Here is a 17515-nt window from a genome sequence, read left to right on the forward strand (position 1 = left end):
GATACCTATATGATTATTTAGATGTTTTACCTTTAATTATTATACCCCTATATTTAAATCTAATTTTTTTTTTTTTGACAGGCAGAGTGGACAGTGAGAGAGACAGAGAGAAAGGTCTTCCTTTGCCATTGGTTCACCCTCCAATGGCCACTGCGGCCGGCGCACCGCGCTGATCCGAAGCCAGGAGCCAGGTGCTTCTCCTGGTCTCCCATGGGGTGCAGGGCCCAAGCACTTGGGCCATCCTCCACCGCACTCCTGGGCCACAGCAGAGAGCTGGACTGGAAGAAGGGCAACCGGGACAGAATCCGGCACCCCGATTGGGACTAGAACCCGGTGTGCCGGTGCCACAGGCGGAGGATTAGCCTATTGAGCTGCGGTGCCGGCCTAAATCTAATATATTTTATGCCTTGCATTTGTCCCCTGTAAAGTTTCTTTTCTTTCCTATCTTGCCTTCTTTTAGATTGATTCTTTTATAATCAAACTGTTTATTACCTCTACTGATTAAGACTTTATGATGTCTATGAAAACCCTTTCCTACTATCTGTTCTTCCTGATTCTTCCCCATGGTTCACTATCTCCTTGTATGTCTGGTTATCTTTGACAATGTGCTGGTCATTATCCTTGAAGTTATCTTTCAGAAGGCTAAGATCAAGGAGCATTCTTCCAAACATTTGCATTCCCTTCTGCCAAGTACCTGACGGTCACTACCAATTAAGAACCAACCTAAGGGGCCAGCACCATGGCATAGTGGGCTAAGCTTCTGCCTGAGGTGCCAGCATCCCATATGGGTGCAGGTTCCAGCTGCTTCTTTTCCAATCCAGCTCTCTGCTGGAAAGCAGTGGAAGATGGCCCAAGTGCTTGATCTGCTGCACCTGCATAGGAGACCTGAGAAAATTCCTGGCTCCTGGCTCCTGGCTTTGGACTGGCTCAGCTCCAGTCCAGCCACTGTGGCCATTTAGGGAGTGGACCAGCGGATAGGAGACCTTTCTCTTTGTCTCTCCCTCTCTCTGTACAGTAACTCTACTTCTCAAATAAATAAATAAAATCTATTAAAAAAATTAAGTCATGACTTAAGGTTCCCTTTCCCATCTAACTTAGCCATGGCTTTATGGAGATTTGTTTCCTTTCCCTTTTTTCTCCTGCTCTGTTCACTGTCAACACATTTTGCCTTGAAGGCCTTGCTGTTTGGCTGGGAAGTAGGTAATGAAGAGGAAGGAATTAGTTCTGGCATATTTTTATAACTCAGAAGTAGACATGAAGTCCACGACTGATTAGGGAAGGATCTCTTGTAAGATTTTCTATGTCTGCATGTTGGATGGGCTCTGCATCTTAATTTCTGCCTACCCTTCCTCATGAAGCTGATAAACAGAAACCTAATTTTCTCAAATTCTGCAAACATACTCATCAAGGTAAAAGTGGTCTCAGTTTTCTAGGTATTCTACAAACATCTCTTGCTTCAGGCTTTCTATCAGAATTTGGCTTACCATATTACCCTATATTCCCAGTTGTTCAAAGCTCTTAAGGTAGTGTTTTATATATCTTAGCAATAATCTAAATAATCTAGGTGGCCATTATCTACATATACATATAAGATGTATTTGAAAGTAGAGGGGCTGGCACTATGGTATAGCGGGTAAAGCCATTGCCTGCAGTGTTGGCATCCCATAGGGGCGCCAGTTCAAGTCCTGGCTGCTCCACTTCTGATCCAGCTCCCTGCTACGGCCTGGGAAAGCAGTAGAAGATGGCCCAAGCAGTAGAAGATGGCCCCTGCACCCATGTGGGAGACCCCGAGGAAGCTCCTGGCTCCTGGCTTCGGATCAGCACAGCTCTGACTATTGCAGCCAATTGGGAAGTGAACCAGTGGATTGAAGATCGATCGATCGACTGATCTCTCTCTCTCTCCGCCTCTCCTTCTCTCTCTGTATAACTCTGAATTTCAAATAAATAAAAAAATATTTTAAAAAAAAGTAGAGCTAACAGACCTTCCTGATATATTAGATGTCTGTGTACAGGAAAGAGAGGAGTCAAAGATGACACCTCCATTTTGGGTTTGAATAACCTAGTGAAAAATGGCATTATTTGCTGAGATAAAAATGGCAGAAGGTAGGTCAGGTGTTAAAAGAGTTTGGTCATAGACTTTTTAAGTTTGAAATGCATTAGTTAGGTTATAATTTTCTTGTAGATAAAGAAAGATAAGACTTGCTTTATAGTGTCTTTTGTATCCAGAATTACTTTAGAACATAATAGTTACATAGTTGGTATTCAACTAAGCAAGAGTTTCTCTACCTATACATTATTGACTTCAGGTCCAACAACTCTTCATTGTTAGGAATTGTCATATGCATCATAGGATATTTAGCAGCATCCCAGGAACCTACTCATTAGATAACAGTGGCATACTGCCCCACTCTCATTTTATAACATCAACAAAAAGTCTCTAGGTAACTACCAAATTGGCCCTGGGGGCAAAAACACCCCTAACTCAAAACCACTGAACCAAATGCCTCCTGAACTAAAATGAATTTCTACACAATTACCACCCTTTCATTCAACTGGACATACCAAAAATATATGAGGTGGTCGGCGCCACAGCCCACTAGGCTAATCCTCTGCCTGCGGCACTGGCACCCTGGGTTCTAGTCCCGGTTGGGGGCGCCAGATTCTGTCCCGGTTGCTCCTCTTCCAGTCTAGCTCTCTGCTGTGGCCCGGGAAGGCAGTGGAGGATGGCCCAAGTGCTTGGGCCCTGCACCCGCGTGGGAGACCAGGAGGAGGCACCTGGTTCCTGGCTTCGGATTGGCACAGCGCGCCGGCCATAGCGGTCATTTGGGGGGTGAACCAAAGGAAGGAAGACCTTTCTCTCTGTCTCTCTCTCACTGTCTAACTCTGCCTGTCCAAAAAAAAAAAAAAAATATATATATATATATATATATATATGGTAAAGAAATTCATCTAGGGGCCAGCGCCATGGCTCACTAGGCTAATCCTCTGCCTGCAGCGCCAGCACCCCGGTTTCTAGTCCCAGCTGGGGCGCTGGATTCTGTCCCAGCTGCTCCTCTTCCAGTCCAGCTCTCTGCTGTGGCCTGGGAGTACAGTGGAGGATGGCCCAAGTGCTTGGGCCCTGCACCCGCATGGGAGACCAGGAGGAAGCACCTGGTTCCTGGCTTTGGATCAGCACAACACCAGCCCGTGGCGGCCATTTGGGGGGTGAACCAACGGAAGGAAGACCTTTCTCTCTGTCTCTCTGTCAAATAAAAAAAAAAAAAATTCAACTAAACTGCAACTCTGATTCAGTATTTCTCACAGTGTTTCCCCAAGCTCCAGGGGACCTCAGCAGTGAAAAAGGCAGTGGAGTAAAGAGGAAAGCACAGATGGAGGTGACAACTCCTCTAAGATGCTATATCTAACATTATTAGTAATTTTAAAAGCATTTAAAAAGTAAACTAGAACCAGTTTCAGACATAAAATGGTTAAAAATTTTAAATCTCAAGCAAGAATTACTTAAGTCTTTTTCATTACTATTCCACACCCAAATCCTCATTAACATAAACCCAAAAAAGAACTGCCAAATTTATTTGCAAGTCCTGGCACGTATGTGCTCGTGCTCCTCTTTCATTTATTTATTTTACTCTAGCCAAACAAAAGGCAGGTAAAAGTAGTATAGATAAATCGGGCCTCAAAAATCAGATCCTGACATAAATTCATTTTAAAAAAAAATAATTACAAATTATATTGTTTTACTACAGCGAATCTTTAGCTTCATTAAGTTAAGACTGGTTGTCTTATATAGTTGCTTGCAAATGTACTACAAAAAAAATATTTCAGTTATAAATATTTCAGCATAATCACACCTACCCCAAATTAAAGATCACTTCCTTATTCAAAACTATTTTTGTTTCTTTGAATTTCATATGCCAAAAGATGTCATTAAGTTGGAACTATGCTAATAAAGTTCCCATTTCCCTCTTTTATCTACTTTCTACCTGTACATACCAGTGTCTATTATGACTGTAAAATTATGACATCATTACTGTTCTCCATAAAACCCAAAACATAATGTCTGCTATCCTAAGAATAAAAAACATTTATTAATGACTATTTAATATTCATGCTTCAGAAAAGCTAAGATACAGTTAACATAAAGCACATAAATTATACCATATACATAAATTATACCAACATACACTAAACTAAAAAAATAATAAGGATTTGTCAAGGTGTCCAAAACTTCCCCGGCACTTGCCAAAACCTAATCTTCCTGCTGCCTTCTCTGATAATGCTACCACAGTCTACCTCCGAATTTAGAAATCTGGAAGATGGGGCTGGCATTGTTGTGCAGCAGGTTAAGCCACTGCCTGTAGTACTGGCATCCCCTAGGAGTCCTGCTGCTCCACTTCCAATCTAGCTCCCTGCTAATACACTTGGGAAAAGTGGCAGAAGGTGGCCCAAAGTATGTGGGCTCCTGCCACCCACGGGGGAGACCCAGTTGGAGTTCCAGGCTCCTGATTTAGGCCCAATCACAGCTATTGCAGCCATCTGGGGAACAGCTGATGGAAGCACACTGAAGATCTCTCTGTCTCTCTCTTCCTCCCTTTCCAACTCTGCCTTTCAAGTAAATGTATAAATATTCTTAAAAAAAGAAAGCAATCTGGGAGCTACCCTCAACTTTTCCCTCTCCCTCATCTTTTACATATAGTTGGTGCTATGGTCTGAGTGCTTTTGTCCTCCCAAAATTCTTATGCTGAAATCCTAATCTCAAGGTGATGGTATTAGGAGGTAGGGCCTCTGGGAGGTGATTGGGTCATGAGGATGTTGCTTTCATGAATGGAATTCGTGCCCTTATAAAAGTCCCAGTGAATGTTTCTTGTCCCTTCTATCATGTGAGGACACAATAAGAAATACCCACCTATAAACAAGCAAATGGGCCCTTAATAGACACAGGACCTATCATCACTTTGGTCCATAAGAGATAATTATCTGTTTATAAACCACCCAGTTTATGGTATTTTGCAGTAGCACCCAAACTGGACTAAGACAGTTGATTGTCAAACATTGTAAAGTCTACCTCACATCTCTCTCTCGTCATTTCCTTTTTCAATATGCAATACTTTCCTGTACCTCCAAACAAAATTATTTACATATGTTGAAAAGTCTCAGTGGAAGCACTTATACTACTCACTTTTCACTTCCTGGTTCCTGTACCCACACCCACACCCACACCCCAACCACAACAAATAATTACTATACTAGTTTCATGGGCAATCTCTAAGCATTTCTAAAATTGCCAAAAGATAGCATTCTTTCATAACACTGTTCTGCACTTGCTTTTCTTAGCACACTTTTTCCAATTAGTTCATAGTTTCCTTATTTAACTAATACAGCTGCATAGTATGCTATTCTGCAGAGATATGCTGTAATTCAGTCTCCTCTAAATGGATGGTGGTGCTAATTATAAACACTACAATTAATAACTCTGTAGATGTATCATTTATCTATAAGTTAAAATCCCTCAAGTAGGATTACTGGGACAAAGGTAAGTACAATTATAATTCTGACACATACTGCCAAATTTACCTCATCTCATCAGTCTTTTTTTCTCATCATTGTCTTTGCCTCTGCAAAGGACTGGCTTCCCTCTCTCCTTCCCCAACCACTGCCCAACCTCTTGTCAAACTGACATTATTATTTTAATGAACTTTCAAATATGCTCTAATTTTAAAATTTTGAAGCTTAAGGAAAAGCTGATTTCCTCTGAGCATCCATATCTCTACTCACAAAACACAATCCCTCTATCTACCACCCAACACTTAAGTATCATTCCCAGTTTAGTATTTCTCCTGACAGACCATATTATTTGCACCTGCATGCATATTTATATATTTAATCTCCAAAATACAGTATCACTCTATTTTTTCCTTGTTTACATATGTGCTAGCTACTGCACTGCTCTACAATTTATCATTCAATAGTATACATAGTTTATTCATTTTTAAAAACTGCTTTTTGGGCCAGCATTGTGACACAGAGGATTAAGCTACCACATGTAATGCCAACTTCCCATTATCAGAGTGCTGAGTACACATGAAGACCCAGATGGAGTTCCTGGCTTCAGCGCTGCCACTGGGGCCATTTGGAGAATGAACCAGCAGATGGAAGATCTTTCTGCCTCTCTCTCTCTCTGTCACACTGCCTTTCTAGTAAATAAATAAATCTTAATAAATAAATACTGCTATATGTTATACAGAATAAATACATTAATTCGGTCATTTACCTGTTTATAATGTTTATTTTTTCCATTTTTTCAATATTTTTAAAATTGTTATTTGTTTTGTTTGAAAGGCAAAGGGGCTGACAGAGATCTCCCATCTACCGGTTCACTTTCCAAATACCTGTAAAAGCCAGGGCTGGGCCAATCAAAAGCCAGAAGTCCGGAACTCAATGAACTTAATGCAGGTCTCCCAGGTAGGTGGGAGGGATTCAGCTTCCTGAGCCATCATCTGCTGTCTTCCAGAGTAAACAGTAGGAAGCTGGAATTGGGAGCAGGGTAGGGTTCAAACCCAGAGACATCCTAACCACTGCACCCAAACACCTACCCCGCTTTTACCCATTTTAAACAATGTCATGATGAATATACTTTTACATGTCTCCTAGCACAAATATATGTGTATATGTGCAAGTGGTCTAGTGCAGAAAATGGACAGACTTATCAATAAACACTTTAAATTAACAGACAGGGACTGGCACTGTGGTATAGCAGGTAAAGCCGCCACCTGCAGGGCCAGCATCCCATATGGGCACCTGTTTGAGTCTAGCTGCTCTACTTCAGATCCAGCTCTCTGCTATGGCCTGGGAAAGCAGTACAAGATGGCCCAAGTTTTTGGGCTCCTGCACTGGCATGAGTGACCTGAAAGAAGTTCCCGGCTCATGGCTTCAGACTAGCACAGCTCCAGCCATTGTGGCCATTTGGAGAATGAATCAGTAAATGGATGACATCTCTCTCTCTCTCTCTCTCTCTCTCTCTCTCTGCCTCTCTGTAACTCTATCTTCCAAATAAATAAATAAATATTTTTTTAAAAAATTACCAATTGCTCACACAATTATACTTCCTCACAATATAGCCAATCATTTTTTTTTAAGATTTTTAAAATTTATTTGAAAGGCAGAGTTACAGAGAGAGAGAGAGAGAGACAGAGAGAATCTTCCAACTATTGGTTCACTCCCCAAATGGCCACAACAGCCGAGACTGACAAAGCCAGCAGCTTCTTCTGGGTCTCCCACACGAGTGCGGGGGCTCAGATACTCTGGCCATCCTCCATTGCTTTCCCAGGCCATTAGGGAGCTGGATCAGAAGTGCTGCAGCCAGAACTCGACCCAGGGCCCATACAGGATGTGGGCATCTCAGGCAGAGGCCTAACCTGATATGACACAATGCCATGGACAATATAGCCAATCTTAGTATTACCAAGCTTTTAAATTGTTTGCCTAGGTCCTGCAAGCATGGCATCATTGAAGGTGAAGCAGGACATGCCCCGGCCGGAGGGGGCTGTAGCCTCATCGACTGCAAGCGGGACCTGTCGCGTCAGAGATTGTGGGGCTACAGCATGTTCGCCATAGGCATCTGGACCTTCTCTTCACGTACTGGGGCATGACGAAGTGGAACCGTGAACGCAAGTGCCTGCATATCAAGGACCTGGAGGGCCACGTCGCGGTGATGCTGCTGTTGCAGGCAGAGGAGGACCACTGGGTACTGCAGACACTGTGGGAGAACCGTGAGGAGGAAGCCATCACTCTGAAGGATGCGCCCGACTGGCAGGAGGGAAAGTCCATGTTCCACACCACGCGCTGGGTGTTGCCCATGCTGGGGGAGATGTTCGGGCTGCGCACCACCAAAAAGAGGCTCAACACCAAGTAGGGCTCCATGTGGTACACGTAGCGGTGCCACCACACCTCCTGCCAGGAATAAAAGCACTGCAGACGGCCAAAAAAAGAAAGTCTTTGCCTATATGATGTGTAGAAAATAGATTGTGGGGCTGGCGCTGTGGTGTAGCAGGTAGAGCCACTGCTTGCAGTGCTGGCATCCCATATGGGTGCCAGTTCAAGTCCCGGGTGCTCCTCCTCCAATCCAGCTCTCTGCCGTGGCCTGGGAAAGCAGCAGATGGCCCAAGTCCTTGGGCCCCTGCATCCGTGTGGGAGACCTGGAAGAAGCTCCTGGCTCCTGGCTTTGTATCGACACAGCTCCAGCCATTGTGGCCATTCGGAGAGTGAACCCGTGGATATAAAGAAAACCTCTCTCTCTCTCTCTCTCTCTCTCTCTCTCTCTCTCTCTCTCTGCCTCTAACTCTGCTTTTCAAATAAATCTTTTTTAAAAAATAAAAGGAAAATGTATATTGTATAACTTTATCAAATGTTTGCTGACCACTTATGTTTTCTCTTCTGAAACTTCCTATTCCTATTGTGCACTTTATTTTTTCCTTTTTCTGTCTCCTTGTCAGAGTGCATATTTTTGGTTTATTATATACATTATAAATATTCCTCAGTGTATCTTAAGTTTGCATACCCTAAACATTGTGATAAACACATTGCAGTTTGGCCAAATTTATAAAGTTTTATCTAAAATGTAGATATAACCACACATTTCAATCAGCTATAGAATACAGTAAAAATGAATCATATATATTTATTTTGAAGTGAAAAATACTTCAATGTGAAATCTCCTATTTCCTCAGGTCTTAGTTCTCAAAATACTCATTACAGAATCAACCTCTTCAGGCCAGAGTTGTGGCACATCCCAAATGGGTACCAGTTTAAGGTCCGGCTGCTCCACTTCCAATCCAGCTCCCTGCTAATGTGCCTGGGAAAGCAGTAGTAGATGGCTCAAAGCCCCTGCACCCACGTGGGAGACACAGATGAAGCTCCTGGCTCCCGGCTCCCGGCTCTGGCCTGGCCCAGTCCCGCCTCAGTTGTTGTGGCCAATTGGGAGTGAACCAGTGAACGGAAGATCTCTCTCTCTCTGTCTCCCCTCCTCTGTCTACAGAATGCCAGCTCTGCAGGTGGAGGAGCAACCTATTCTAAGCCCCAGTGCTAGCCCCATTAAAAAAAAAAAAAATGCACTTCTCGTTCAATGGATGAAAATTTAATGCTTAAAAAAATTTTTTAGGATTTATTTATTATTTTAGAAGCAGAGTTACAGATAGAAGACCTCTCTGTCTCTCCCTCTCTCTCTATCTGCTGGTTCATTCCCCAAGTGGCCACAACAGCCACAGCTGGGCCAATATGAAGCCATGAGCTTCTTCTGGGTTTCTCACGTGGGTAGAGAGGCCCAAGCCCTTGGGCCATCTACTACTGCCTTCCCAGGCCATAACAGAGAGCTGGATCAGAAGAGAAGCAGTTGAGACACGAACTGGCAGCATTCACGACACAGGCGGAGGCTTAAAATGCTATGCCACAGCACTATCCCCTAATTTCTTTTTTTAGCTTTTCGATCCACCATCTGTGGTGGGCCTGCCAGCAGGATGCATATTTTCATAAAAGCCCTTACGAGGCAGACCATCACACTAGAGGTTTAACCCGGGGATATAAAAGAAAACATAAAGGCCAAAATCCACGACAAGGAAGGAATTTCTCTTGATCAGCAAAGACTGACCTTTGCAGGCATGCAACTGGAAGATGGAAGGACTTTATCTGACTACAACTTTTTTTTTTTCTTTTTTTGACAGGCAGAGTGGACAGTGAGAGAGAGACAGAGAGAAAGGTCTTGCTTTGCCGTTGGTTCACCCTCCAATGGCTGCCGCGGCCGGCGTACCGCGCTGATCCGAAGGCAGGAGCCAGGTGCTTCTCCTAGTCTCCCCTGGGGTGCAGGGCCCAAGCACTTGGGCCATCCTCCACTGCACTCCCTGGCCACAGCAGAGAGCTGGCCTGGAAGAGGGGCAACCGGAACAGAATCCGGCGCCCCGACTGGGACTAGAACCTGGTGTGCCGGCGCCGCAGGCAGAGGATTAGCCTAGTGAGCCGTGGCACCAGCTCTGACTACAACTTTTAAAAGGCGAATCCTGCCTGCGGCGCTGGCACACTGGGTTCTAGTCCCGGTCGCTCCTCTTCCTATTCCTATTCCTATTTTTAAAAAATATATAAAATTTTTTAGTATAATATAGCCCATAAATGTAGGCCAAGTTCTTCTAGGACACAACTGAGGACAATGATATATTTCATCATTAGAGTAAAAAATGGCTGGATAGCAGAGCCGATGCTGTGGTGTAGCGGGTAAAGCCGCCACCTGCAATGCTGGCATCCCATATGGGCGCCAATTCCAGTCCTGGTTGCTCTACTTCCAATTCAGCTCTCTGCTATGGCCTGGAAAGCAGAAGATGGCCTAAGTCCTTGGGCCCCTGCACCTGTGTGGGAGACCCGGAAGCTCCTGGTTCCTGGCTTCAGATCGGCTTATCACCGGCTATTGCAGCCATCTGGGGAGTGAACCAGCAGATGGAAGACCTCTCTTTCTGCCTCTGCTTCTCTCTAGGTCTGCCTTTCAAATAAATAAGTAAATATTCTTAAAAAAAAAAAAAAATGGTTGTATAGGACTCGTTGAGATGGTATCTCTACTTCCCAGTTGGTAACTTCCTAAAATAATTCTTATTATAAATTATTTTCCATTAGTATGCATAATCATTAAATACATGATAACTCCAATGCTTCTCATACTTTATTTTATTTTTAAAGATTTATTTGAAAGTCAGAGCTACACAGAGAGAGAAGGAGAGGCGGGGTGGGGGTCGTCCATCTGCTGGTTCACTCCCCAATTGGCCACAACAGCTGGAGCTGCACCATTCCAAAGCCAGGAGCTTCCTCTGAGAATCCCATGTGGGTGCAGGGGCCCAGGGACTTGGGCCATCTTCCACTGCTTTCCCAGGCCATAGCAGAGAGCTGGAAGGGAAATAGAGTAGCCCGGACTGGAACCGGCGCCCATATGGGATGCCGGCACCGTAGGTGGCAGCTTTACCCGCTACATCACAGTGCCAGCCCCACATCGCATACTTTAAAAGATCTGACCTGTGACTCACTGTAGCCTCAACTCATCATTTCCCCTTTGGCTTTATACTCTAATAATACAGTGTTATCTATCATTACCTTTATGTGCTGTCTTGTCTCATGATACTACTCCTTTATAAGTCATTCTGCCTGAAAAGTCTTCCCCTTACTCCAATTTATCTGAACAAGTTCCCCCCAAAACAGTTCAGACATTACCTCTTCCAACAAACTCCCCATGACCTCAGCAGAAGAATCAAACACCTCACTATTCCCTAATTGTGTTCTGAACATAGTTCCTTTATTATATGGTTTCTATCATATTATCAATGACTTGTTCACAAGCTCTCCTCCCCCATAAGCCTTGGGAAGTCTGGCAGGGTTTACTTCATTTTCACATGTGTGTTAGTATGTAACAGTTTCTAGCATACCACTCAAAAGAAGTTTACTAAATTAGATAAGCAGAGTCAACTCAGGATAATCACAAACACTATAAACCTACACACAAAAAAACTGAAGTCATAATTTTTAACCAAAAGTATTCTACAACTTGAAAGAATGTGTGTCTTCTCACAAAAGCAGTCTATAGATTTTTTTGGTTTTTTAAAGTGGACATATATCATAGATAAGTGCTTTCCAATCTATGGGTCATTACCCATTAGCCAACTATGAAACTATATTAGTGGGATAAGCCAACATTTATAAATATATCAGCATATGTAAGTTTAGTATCATACACATACATGCTCTCTTATGTAGCTGCATGCATGCATATAACATGTGTATATATAATTACCAAGTAAAATACATTCCTGTCAGTCACAATAAAAAAAAAAAAAAAAAAACTTACTTCCATAGTTGCTATATGGGTTGAGAGGTTTAAATTAACAAAATTAGGTCATCAAGAACACTTCTTCAACGAAAGGCTTAACATTTGAAGTATAAGCTACCTTCCACTATCTCAGCTCATCTATAAACCCCCTTTAGTCACTATTTAGCCACAGAAGTCAGTAACTCCTTAGACAAGCCAAACATGTTCCCACCTTAAGATCCTACACGTCATGTCCCCCGTCTAGAAAGCTCTTCTCTTAGAGAAATGTATGCCCCGCTCCCTCACTCCAGGACACCCAAACTACCAGCCACTTCCCACCACTCTACCTAGCTAGCTAATTTTATTCCTTTTCACTGTACTCATACCTCCTAACACCCTAAGTTTCTTTACTGTGTCCCTTCTTCCAAACATAAGCTCAAGAAAACAGGGACTTTGTCTTGTTTTGTTCATTAATATAATGCCAGAGATTACAACAGTGCCTGGCACAGGGCAAACATTCCTGAATATGCTTTGATAGGCAAGGAAAAGGAAAAATACATAGAGTTGTGCCTGAGCACGGAATATTACTGTGGAAATACCAGTTTTTTAATGTTAGGGAGTTAGAAATAAGATTGAAAAAGCAAAATGCAATTTGAAACGGTCTAAAAGGCAGGAAAACTTGGACTTTATTCTGCAGAAAACTGGAAGACATTCAAATTTTTGGGCAAACGGTGATACATTCAAACATTTATTGAGCAAGTTCAATTCACTTTACTTGGCATAACACAGAGTGCAAAGGGCAATTACACAGTTTCTCTCCTCAGGCTTATAGTTAGGAAGCAAGAGGTTTTTAAAAGATTTCAGGAAAATTATTCTGGCAGCCACATGTAGGGTGGATTCAAGGAAGGACAATCTAAAGCTAGAAAGGGCAAATAATAAACAATGCAAAATCCCAAGACAAAGGGAGACCCAGTAAAGAGTAATATACAGAATTGTGCTGATTGTTCGATACAGGAAATAAAGAGAAAGCATGCAACAGATACAACTTCAAGATTTAAGTATGCAGGTGATGAAACAAACAGAAAACCTGGGATCAGGTGGGAGGTTGGCCAACAACAAATCTAGAAGTGAGAGAAATTTCTTGAGCTTTCCAATAGAAACATTCAGTAAACCACTGGAGCTACAGACCTGGAGAATACATGCTTTGGAGTCGCCAGCATATAAAATGTCCACTTGGAGAAGACAGAGATCAGAGGGCCAAGTACTAACAGAAATTACAGTTAACAGGATCATGAAACCAGAAGGAAAACAGAAGAGTCACAGGAAGGAAGGGAAAATCAGAACAGCATACTAACATGAAGCATGACGACAGGGAGACTGTTGAAAATCTCAATAAAAAAAAAAAAAAAGGCCAGCGCCGTGGCTCAATAGGCTAATCCTCCGCCTTGCGGCACCGGCACACCGGGTTCTAGCCCCAGTCGGGGCGCCGGATTCTGTCCCGGTTGCCCCTCTTCCAGGCCAGCTCTCTGCTGTGGCCTGGGAGTGCAGTGGAGGATGGCCCAAGTGCTTGGGCCCTGCACCCACATGGGAGACCAGGAGAAGCACCTGGCTCCTGCCTTCAGATCAGTGTGTCGCGCCGGCCGCGGCGGCCATTGGAAGGTGAACCAACAGCAAAAGGAAGACCTTTCTCTCTGTCTCTCTCTCTCACTGTCCACTCTGTCAAAAAAAAAAAAGAAAAAGAAAAAGAAAAGAAAGAAAAAAGAAAATCTCAATGGAAATCAATGGTAATAAGGGCAAGCTTTGTGGCATATCGGGTAAAGCCACCACCTGCAAAGCCAGCATCCCATATGGGCGCAAGTTTGACTCCTAATGGCCTGGATAATCAGCAGAGGATGGTCCAAGTTTCTGGGCCCCCGTTACCCACATGGAAGACTCGGACGAGGCTCCTGGCCCCTGGCTTCAAGCCTGGCCCAGCTTGTAGTAACCAGTAAATGGAAGATAGATATCTCTGTGTCTTCTCTCCTCTGTAACTCACTCAGACTTAAAAAATAAAATAAAAAATATTTATTTTGATTGACAGGCAGAGTGGACAGTGAGAGCGAGAGACAGAGAGAAAGGTCTTCCTTTTGCCGTTGGTTCACCCTCCAATGGCCGCTGCGGCCGGCGCACCGCGCTGATCCGATGGCAGGAGCCAGGTACTTATCCTGGTCTCCCATGGGGTGCAGGGCCCAAGCACTTGGGCCATCCTCCACTGCACCCCCTGGCCACAGCAGAGAGCTGGCCTGGAAGAGGGGCAACCGGGACAGAATCCGGCACCCCGACTGGGACTAGAACCCAGTGTGCCGGCGCCACAAGGCGGAAGATTAGCCTAGTGAGCCACGGCGCCAGCAATAAATATTTTTTAAAAAAATATCAAGTTTCAAAGAGCACAAATTAAAACAAAAATAGTAATACATATATGCTGGTTAAATACAGTCAGGGCAAACCCAATACTGACAAGAAGGATGTCCTTTAAAGCAACAGTTTGGATATAATAATCCAAAATCTCACTGTTAGGAGGAAAGGAATAATAAAAGACCTGAGAGCCATCACTGTGAGCTTTCAAAATTTATTAAATAAAGGGAAGAAGTGAAGCACATAGCTGGAAAGAACGTAAGTTTATCAAAGTTGATGTTTTTCTCCCAAAATATGTAAGCCTGTACATATTTGAATATAGGGAACAAAAATCACTGCGTGTAATCATCAAAGTGACTAGAGAAATAAAGTGTGGCAGCAGATTCCTGAGAAAGGCAAAAAAAATGATTCTTCTTCCAGCTCATTTTACGAAATAAAATGAAAGAACAGTTTTGTCATGGTGACAACAAAAAAAGTGTAAGCTTGTTTTTTTTTTTTACCAATTACATAGAAGTCACTAACATCTACTAAGAGACAAAAAGAAATAGACTAAAGAAAAATGAGATCCATAAAATGAATGCCAATAGCAAGAGCGCCCTTGGAATTGTTCAGCGTAAAGTCCATTTGGGCTACTGTAACAAAACAGTATAAATTGCATGGCTTTCAAACAGAAATTTATTTCTCCCAGTTGGGAAGTCAAATATCGAAACGCTGGCAGCTTCAGTGTGGGTGTTTCAAGCAGTAGTCTTCCTGCTCTAACCTCACTTGGCAGAAGGAGCAAAGAAGCTCTCGGCAATCTTTTTGTAAGGGCACTAGTCTCATTCATGCGGGCTCCATCCTTATGACTTCATCACTTTCCAAGGTCTCCACCTCCTAACACTATCATCTTGGAGGTTAAAATGTTAATATACGGGGGTGTGGGCACTGTGGCACAGCAGGTTAAGCTGTGCATCCAGTATCCCATAGTAGACTGGCCAGAACTGAGACCTGCCTATGCTTCTGATCCAGCTTTCTCCTAATGTATCTGGGAGGCAGCAAATGATGGCCCAAGTACTTGAGTTCCTGCCAACCACATGGTAGACCTGGATGGAGCCCTAGTCCCAGCTGTTGTGGCCAAGTGGGCATTAAACCAGCAGACACGATCTCCCCACCACCCCCAAATCTGTGTGTCTCATCACTTTCAAATAAATTTTAAAACACCTGAAACGGGCTGGTATTGTGGCATAGGGTAAAACCGCCTATAACACTGGCATCCCATATGGGCACTGGTTCATGTCTCAGCTGCTCCACTTCTGGTTCAGCTCTTGTTAATGGCCTGGGAGAAGCAGCAGCAAGACAGCCCAAGCGCCTGGGCCCCTGCCACACACATGGGAGACCTAGATGAAGCTCTTGGCACTGGCTTCAGCTTGGCACAGCCCTGGCCCCTGTATCCATTTGGGAAGTGAATCAGCAACTGGAAGATTTCTCTTTCTCCCTCTTTCAAATAAGTAAATATTAAAAAAAAAATGAAAACATGAATTTTAGGGGAACACAGGTATTCAAACCATATCAGGAGGGCCAGCGCCGTGGCTCACTTGGTTAATCCTCTGCCTGCAGCGCTGGCATCCCATATAGGTGCCAGGTTCTAGTCCCTGTTGCTCCTCTTCCAGTCCAGCTCTCTGCTGTGGCCTGGGAGGGCAGTGGAGGATGGCCCAAGTGCTTGGGCCCCTGCACCCGCATGGGAGACCAGGAAGAAGCACCTGGCTCCTGGCTTTGGATCGGCGCAGCACCAACCATAGTGGCCATTTGGGGGGTGAACCAACAGAAGGCTGACTTTTCTCTCTGTCTCTCTGCCTATAACTCTTACCTGTCCAAAAAAAAAAAAAAAAAAGGTAGGAAGGATCCTTATAAATAGAGCAGGTGAAGGAACACAGAGAGTAACTCATCAGCAAGGTCAGAGAGTCCCACACGGCCATGTAAGATTTAAATTTTTAAGTGACTCACTTATACACCATAAAAATATTTTCCCTCTGGACACATGGTAAGTGTTGTCAATGTTAAGGAATAGAGAAATCAGAGGGGAATGCACATGCAATAGCTTCATCACAAGAACTGACCGCATATCAAAGTTCAGTACTGTAATTTTCTAAATAATCACCTCAGTCTCTGTATCCACAGAATGGAAAGGACCCCCATCTTTCCACTTTAAGGAATCACCACTGTAGTAAACCACCAGAGTAGAAGTATCCCTAAGTGTAATGAAACAAACAAGCTAACTGGGTAAAAGAAACTCTCAAGTCTCTTTTAGAAACTAAAGATTCTACATCATATAGTGATTCAGTGTCCGTGGGCTTAGCATATTTTTAAAAACAGATTCACACTATCAGTGGGCTTAGTACATTTTTAATCAAAGAAAATGGAAATTTTTTTCATTATTTTCATTTTTTAAACTTACCATGCACTATAAAGCTCTATACATGAAAAGATGTTTCAACATTAAAATAGACTCAAAGTTAAGTATTCTACAGGTTCTTTATCTGTAGTTATAAAACTCAAAAAAGCTCTGAAACCCAAAATAACTCATCTAGCAGTATAACCTTACCTGAATCAATATGCAACGGTGTATAGGCTTTATCCCATTTGGTATAAATGTTGACACATTTTACTGCGAAAACTTAACATCTTTGAAGAGCTTTTTTTTTTTAAGATTTAATTATTTATTTGAAGGTCAGAGTTAGATAGACAGACTGAACAATTTTCCATCCCCTGGGTCACTCCTCAGATGGCTTCAATGGCCAGGGCTGGGCCAGGCCAAAGCCAGGAGCCAACAGCTTCATCCAGGTCTCCCACGTGGGTGGCAGAGGCCCAAGCACTTGGGCCATCTTCTGCTGCTTTTTCCGGGCCACTAGCAGGAAACTAGATCAGAAGTAGAACAGCAGGGACATGCACTGGTGCCTGTATGGGATGTCGGTGTTGCAGGCAGTGGCCTCACCCAGTACCCCACGCCAGCCCCTGAAGAATTACACTGGACTCTTTTGGAAGGTTACATAACATTATTAACTTGTTTATATCCCCCAAAATTGTTAACTCCAAAATCTATTAGACTCTAAGGGTTTTGAATTATGGACTGTGATCCTATAATACAATTGCTAACATTTGCAGTTATTAACTATGTCAGGTACTGTTCTGATCACTTTATGTGCACTAACTCATTTAATCTTCCCAACCCCCATGAGATAGGTATCATATTAATGCCCATTTTACAAGGGGCAAACTGAGGCAGAGAGATTAAGTAGAGTACCTAATGTCACA

General features: G+C 43.4%; 2 protein-coding genes across 42 annotated transcripts in view; one reads left to right on the plus strand and one right to left on the minus strand.

Annotated features, from left to right (window-relative positions):
• GABPB1 (GA binding protein transcription factor subunit beta 1) overlaps positions 1-17515 on the minus strand; it is an 81137-nt gene that overhangs the window by 55784 nt on the left and 7838 nt on the right. Inside the window, exon 2 of one of the 41 annotated variants that reach the window (XM_089310303.1) lies at positions 16362-16452. The exons of 39 other annotated variants lie outside the window; for them this stretch is intronic. The gene's annotated coding sequence lies outside the window, so the exon portion shown is untranslated. Of the gene's footprint in view, positions 1-16361; positions 16453-17515 lie in introns of those variants that run through there. One more of the 41 variants, XM_017348025.4, reaches the window with a different exon arrangement.
• Positions 7358-7930, plus strand: LOC100351940 (NADH dehydrogenase [ubiquinone] 1 alpha subcomplex subunit 13). The gene is given in 3 exon segments (XM_070054195.2): positions 7358-7531; positions 7534-7614; positions 7617-7930. Coding segments are annotated over 3 exon segments (432 nt in total). The 5' UTR covers positions 7358-7494.

Source organism: Oryctolagus cuniculus, chromosome 12, assembly GCF_051225735.1.
Source record: "Oryctolagus cuniculus isolate XC-2025 breed Fujian yellow rabbit chromosome 12, ASM5122573v1, whole genome shotgun sequence".
Classification (NCBI taxonomy): domain Eukaryota; kingdom Metazoa; phylum Chordata; class Mammalia; order Lagomorpha; family Leporidae; genus Oryctolagus; species Oryctolagus cuniculus.